Below are 6,236 nucleotides of genomic sequence, written 5' to 3'. Positions count from 1 at the left end.
TCATGGCTCTTGTAGATGAGCTTGTGGAGTAACACTGGAGAGACGGCTAGATCTTTTAAATGATCCAACGTGAAAACAGGTTCAAATTCTTTTTCCAATGAAGAATTGTCACTTGACATTCCCGTCACTTTCAACGGGTCGGGGGAGGTCGCCGGTGAGCGAGGCCAACTCAAAAAAAGCTGGACCGCGGCGCAGTGGAATACATGTAAATAAATCTAGTCGTGTTTCCCGAGCTGACCTTTAGGGAGGGGGAACACGAGGTGAAGGGTCACGGACGAGAGGCTGAAGAATAGGAAACCTCCAAATGAAATGAGAAGGCGTGCAAGGACATTTGATTTAAGGTGTTGTTTTTCATCTATATTTGGATGAGTTGGCTACAGGTCTGTGGAATGTACATGTATTGGCACTTAAAGATATGTTGGTCAGAAGAAGCAAGGAAATAATCGCTCTAGTTTCTACAAAAACATCCCAATCAAAACAGAGAAGGTGCATAAAATTAGTTAAAAAAATATACAGTAGTCAGCGAGAGACAAATACATTTTCTTTCATTCCGTTTGAATTGTGGCATGAATTACAGGTATAATGTTTTTCAATTTATAAAAAGGCATTTTTAGTCAAGAATTTGTTGTAGTGCCTTCTTAGTTTGAAACCACCTCTGGTCTCATGTAGCAGCTAGCTAGCTAACGTAGATATGTTTTTGTGACATTAGGGTTGGTAGGGTTAGCTTTGGTAGGGTTAGGTTTGGTAGGGTTAGGATTGGTAGGGTTGGGTTGGTAGGGTTAGGTTTGGTAGGGTTGGGTTGGTAGGGTTGGGTTGGTAGGGTTAGGTTTGGTAGGGTTGGGTTGGTAGGGTTGGGTTTGGTAGGGTTGGGTTGGTAGGGTTAGGTTTGGTAGGGTTAGGTTTGTTAGGGTTGGGTTGGTAGGGTTAGGGTTGTTAGGGTTAGTTTTGGTAGGGTTAGGGTTGGTAGGGTTAGGATTGGTAGGGTTAAGTTTTGGTAGGGTTAGGATTGGTAGGGTTAGGATTGGTAGGGTTGGGTTGGTAGGGTTAGGTTTGGTAGGGTTGGGTTGGTAGGGTTAGGTTTGGTAGGGTTAGGTTTGTTAGGGTTGGGTTGGTAGGGTTAGGGTTGTTAGGGTTAGTTTTGGTAGGGTTAGGGTTGGTAGGGTTAGGATTGGTAGGGTTAAGTTTTGGTAGGGTTAAGTTTGGTAGGGTTAGGGTTGGTAGGGTTAGGTTTGGTAGGGTTAGGATTGGTAGGGTTAGGATTGGTAGGGTTAGGTTTGGTAGGGTTAGGATTGGTAGGGTTAAGTTTGGTAGGGTTAGGGTTGGTAGGGTTAGGTTTGGTAGGGTTAGGATTGGTAGGGTTAAGTTTGGTAGGGTTAGGGTTGGGTTTCATCCAGAGACTTCTTTGTACATGCCAGGAAACTAAAGAACGAGTATGACTTGATGTTGGAGTGAGAACATCCTGGTACGATACACAGGCGATCGTAGCTTCAGAGAGAGAGATCTTTGGGTGTGTCTATCAGGAACTGGTACCACGGAGGCAGGACCCAATAAGCAGACACAAGGTAGTTTAAAAAAGGGCACGCTTTACTTGTAACGCCACTCAACGACATCAAAAGACAAACCGACACAGGACAGGGAGTTGACACAGACTAAATACACAGGGGAACGAGACACAGGTGGAAACAATGAGGGCGGGGCTTGCAATCACACAGGAGGGCGACACACGAGGAGGGAGGAGTCTCGAACGAGAGACAAGGTGAGTGACAGACAACACAACGGAGCAGACAGTGAACACAGAGCTACCCAGAAGGTCTGGGTGTAACAGTGTCGTCTTTCTAATTACGTATTTTAACAGTCTTATACTATAAGTGTTTTATGGCAGAATTAGATTTTCTTGACATGCAAAATGATCTTTTCAATTGACAAACATCATGTAATAATGGCACAATTCAAACAGGATAATTTTTACCGTTAACTACTGTTAATATTGTTTCCACAATGAGGTCCCATGGTGGTCCACCAGGAGAGGCGGGACTTAGCCTCACTATAGCTCTTTGGTAGCTTTCAATAAAAGTAAATAAACAAGTTCTTTATTCGAATTATAACGAAAGTAACACATTTAATTATTTAAACAATTTAATAATAATGAATAAATAAATGAACTTAAGCAAATGAAGAATTTGGTTCTGAGTTTTCTAAGTCTCTGTGACACGTCTTCACTCGTCATAGGGCGAATACCAAAGAGATACGGTGACACTGATCTAACGGCCTGGCAAGCTGATGGGAAACACCGAGGAAGGAGGGGTAAAAGGAGACCAGTTGGGGTGTTAGAAGACCTGGAATAGGACTCAAAGCGGTGAAGCGTCAACCAATCATCTTGTATATTAGACGTAGTCATTGTGGCATAGAGACGTCGTACACATTTCCATTTTGAGATCATAAAAAGCTGCTTTCTCTTGATGCTCAAGGTTTTAAAACATAAATGTCGGTTTATATGAGCAGACATTCAGTATTTCCATTAGTGTGTGAGGTGCTTTGCAAAAGGAGAAGATAGGGATCAATTACACCGTCCGAAGGGGAGTGTATTTAAAGACTGAGGGTCATTGATCAACATTAATAAATAGGCCAAGGGGTGGGGTCGCTGCAGAATTTGTTGTGGGTCTGAAAGACAGGAAACAGCAAGGTGTTATGGGAAATGTAGTTACACACATCAGTAAAGTCAGCGGAATAATTATATCACAAAGTTCCAAGCATGGGTCAAGCTCCTAAGCTCCATAATGCACCTCTTCGGATATTCCTGTTTTGCTTCGGCCTTCTTTTCAAGAATGCAGACAGATATTTGTGGTATCCGAGCCGAGATGACCTCACGCTGATATCAACAGGGTTATCATCCTGTTAAAGGTCACCTGAAGTGTGAACACTTTGACGAGGGACAAATTAAAATGTCCATAAAACTTTCAGAAACTTCCTGTGCAGCATCAAACTGTGTTTTCTATCCATTTGTGATATTGTTTTTATGTTGATTTTTAAATTCATTGAGGTCCACTTCAATGAAGAACCTAATTTACACGAGAGCTTCGTATGATAATGATAATCTCCTGTCTTTTACCCCCCAGATTAAGATCGCCACGGGGAACGACGTCAAGCGGCGCTGGCAGCAGTGGTCCATGCAGCACATGGCGGGCCAGAAGCTCAACCCCTTCAGCGAGGAGTTCGACCACGAGTACGCCATGGCCCAGCGCCTCCGCAAGGGCGACGACGGCTACGGTCGGCCCAAGGACGGCTCCAAGACGGCGGAGAGGGGCGACCGGGCCCAGAAACACGTCCACAGGGAGATGGAGGAGATGGTGTGGATCATCAGAGACATGGGCATCAAGGACAAGGAGGGGAGGACCGTCATCTCCTTCGGCCGCCTCTTCGACCGCTACGTGAAGATCTCGGATAAGGTGGTGGGCATCGCGCTGCGCTGCCGCAAGCACAAGATGCTGGACTTTGAGGGGGAGATGCTGTGGAAAGGACAGGACGATGACGTCATCATTACATTGACGGACTGAGGACGGGGCCAGATAACGCTATTCGGGCGAACCACAATGCTATACGTATATATAGTGTGCACAAGAAAGATTGAGGAATATTTGGAAGAAACGGAAATATAATAAGGTGTGATTTTAATATTAGCAACGACAATACACACGTGCACATTGGAACGAAATGATAGTTTTAGTAAATGGTAAAATAAAAGACAAAATCTCAATGAAATCAGTTTTTGGTGGGTCTGCCTTGATCAGGAAACATGTGATTCATCAAGCCGTTCAGATTTGGTTTCACTTCCTGATGACAGCTCACGAGAATAAACCGCTAACAGCTTGAGAACTACCTTTTCAAAGGTGCACAGACGGCAACGTCCGGTTGTGAAAAGTGAAGCCAATGCTGAAGCGTCTTAAAGCTCCATTCTCTCTCCTGACCACCAGGGGGCGACTCCTCTGGTTGTATAGAAGTCTATGCTTCATGTGTTAAAGCTGCATTCTCTCTACTGACCACCAGGGGGCGACTCCTCTGGTTGTATAGAAGTCTATGCTTCATGTGTTAAAGCTGCATTCTCTCTCCTGACCACCAGGGGGCGACTCCTCTGGTTGTATAGAAGTCTATGCTTCATGTGTTAAAGCTGCATTCTCTCTACTATCCACCAGGGGGCGACTCCTCTGGTTGTATAGAAGTCTATGCTTCATGTGTTAAAGCTGCATTCTCTCTCCTGACCACCAGGGGGCGACTCCTCTGGTTGTATAGAAGTCTATGCTTCATGTGTTAAAGCTGCATTCTCTCTCCTGACCACCAGGGGGCGACTCCTCTGGTTGTATAGAAGTCTATATAAATGACTCTACTTCTTCAGTAAACATTGTAAACATTAGTTTTTGGTCTCAATCTCTAGTTTCAAGTCTTCTTCAATACAGCGTGATGTTCATTTAGTAAATTATGGTCATTTAGAGTCAAATAGTAGTATAATTGACCTACCTTGTGATTGACAGGTCTCTGCGGTTACCAGAGCCTTTGATGGCGTCACCTCTGCAGTCCAAATATGGTCTCTTCTGCTCACAGGTTGCAAAAAGTCCAAACGGCGAACGTCCACATCTTATTTACAGTCTACGAGTGTCCCCTTTAAATATGAATACAGATACATTATTAAAAAGGCATGTGAGTACACATGAGAGGCGGCGCGCGCGCACACACACACACACACACACACACACACACACACACACACACTCCAACGCCAGACTCATTAGTTCTTCTCAGGTACCTTCCAGTGAAGGGAAGCTATCTTTAGCATGCTAACTATCCTCGCCTTGCTACCTAAATTAAAAGATGATTTGATCTAAATAATATAAGCCAGTTTTGCCAACTCTTTGCCAATGAAAGCAGCGAGCAGCACGAGCTCAAGGCTAACCCAAGAGTCGCTAAATCTAGCAGGAAAGTCGCCAAGTGGCCATCTTTGATGCCTTCGTCCAAAGCCACGCCCCCAAAATGATAGATGAAAACGTAAACAACCAACATGGCTATTGTCACAGCTCGTGACAGGCAGGTCGGCCTCTTCTCCAGATTTGATTGATTTGAGGAAGGCATCAAAGATGGCCACTTGGCGACTTTCCTGCTAGATCAAATCTAACTGTTAGAAGGTAAAGAGAATATAAATAAATGCTTCTAAACTAAACGACCCACCCGAGCTGAGAATTACGTCTGAAATAGTCTCGCCTCCTCGAGTTAATGTGTAAAAATTATTGTATAGTGAAATGTGTTTTTACCTCATTTTAACATTTACACGAATTGTGTAAAATGAAACTTAGAAATGTTTAAAGTGTTGAACATTTTCTTTCTTTCCAAGTGAAAGCCGGAGTCTTCTTACAGAAGTACGATGTGGTCACGAGATGAATGTAAATATAAACCTGAGTACTGAGACTGTGAACATGGGTCACGTTTGCTGTGGTGTTCACGTGGAAGTCAATAAAGACCGATATTTAAACGCTAATGTCCTGGTTTCCTTTTTTTAAAAACCCTTAATGGACAAAAGAAACATACGATTAGATGTTTGTTGACCTCGGATGTGGATATTTTTCCTATTTATATGTAAATATATATTTTATTTATATATGTATTTCCTTTTGGAATGTCAGGACAAGCAGCCAGACCAGATTTTCAACTATAGTGGGGTTTTATTTCAATAAATAACTTTATTTTTAATAAAGAGGAAACTGTCATGTCAGAGAAATGGAGTTCAACAGGTTACGGTGTGTTAGCATCCCCCTTAATGCGGATGAATCAGAACCCCATGAAGTAAATACGATGGGCTATGAACACAGTTTTTAACTTGATATTTCTATCTGCTTAAGTTTCCCCCATGTGTCCTCGTTTCTATGACGACGCTGCCGCCATGAATTGTGGGCCGTTCCCTCTGAAAACGTCCACGGGGGGGTCGCAGACTCGCCTGTAAGTCCTCGGGGGAAGTCTCCAGAAGGTCCCTCCAGAGCCCCGAAGCGCTCGCTGGTACTGCAGTGAGAGTCTTCAGCCCTCGTGGACTCCTCAGCTGTCAGTCATCACAACGTGAACATCGCACAGCTTTTCATCTACTTTTTTTATCTTCTCATTTTTTCCTCTTCGACTCCCCCGGAGGGGGCACTGTGCCAGCAGGAGGTCCCTGAGGAGGAGGAGGAGGCGATGGAGGTGAAGGAGCGGTAGAGGCC

At 44.1% G+C, this 6,236-nt stretch overlaps 1 protein-coding gene across 1 annotated transcript in view; it reads left to right on the top strand.

Moving 5' to 3' along the window:
* Positions 1-3,918, top strand: part of abraa (actin binding Rho activating protein a) — a 5,548-nt gene extending 1,630 nt beyond the window's left edge. The window contains exon 2 of the mRNA XM_034532133.1: positions 3,117-3,918. Coding sequence (XP_034388024.1) covers positions 3,117-3,554 — 438 coding nt within the window. The 3' untranslated portion in view covers positions 3,555-3,918. The remainder of the gene's footprint in view (positions 1-3,116) is intronic.
* The last annotated feature ends 2,318 nt before the right edge of the window (positions 3,919-6,236 follow it).

The sequence above is a fragment of the Cyclopterus lumpus genome, chromosome 5 (assembly GCF_009769545.1).
Source record: "Cyclopterus lumpus isolate fCycLum1 chromosome 5, fCycLum1.pri, whole genome shotgun sequence".
Classification (NCBI taxonomy): Eukaryota; Metazoa; Chordata; class Actinopteri; order Perciformes; family Cyclopteridae; genus Cyclopterus; species Cyclopterus lumpus.
Note: the sequence above shows the minus strand (reverse complement) of the source record. Positions and strands in the feature narration are given on the sequence as shown.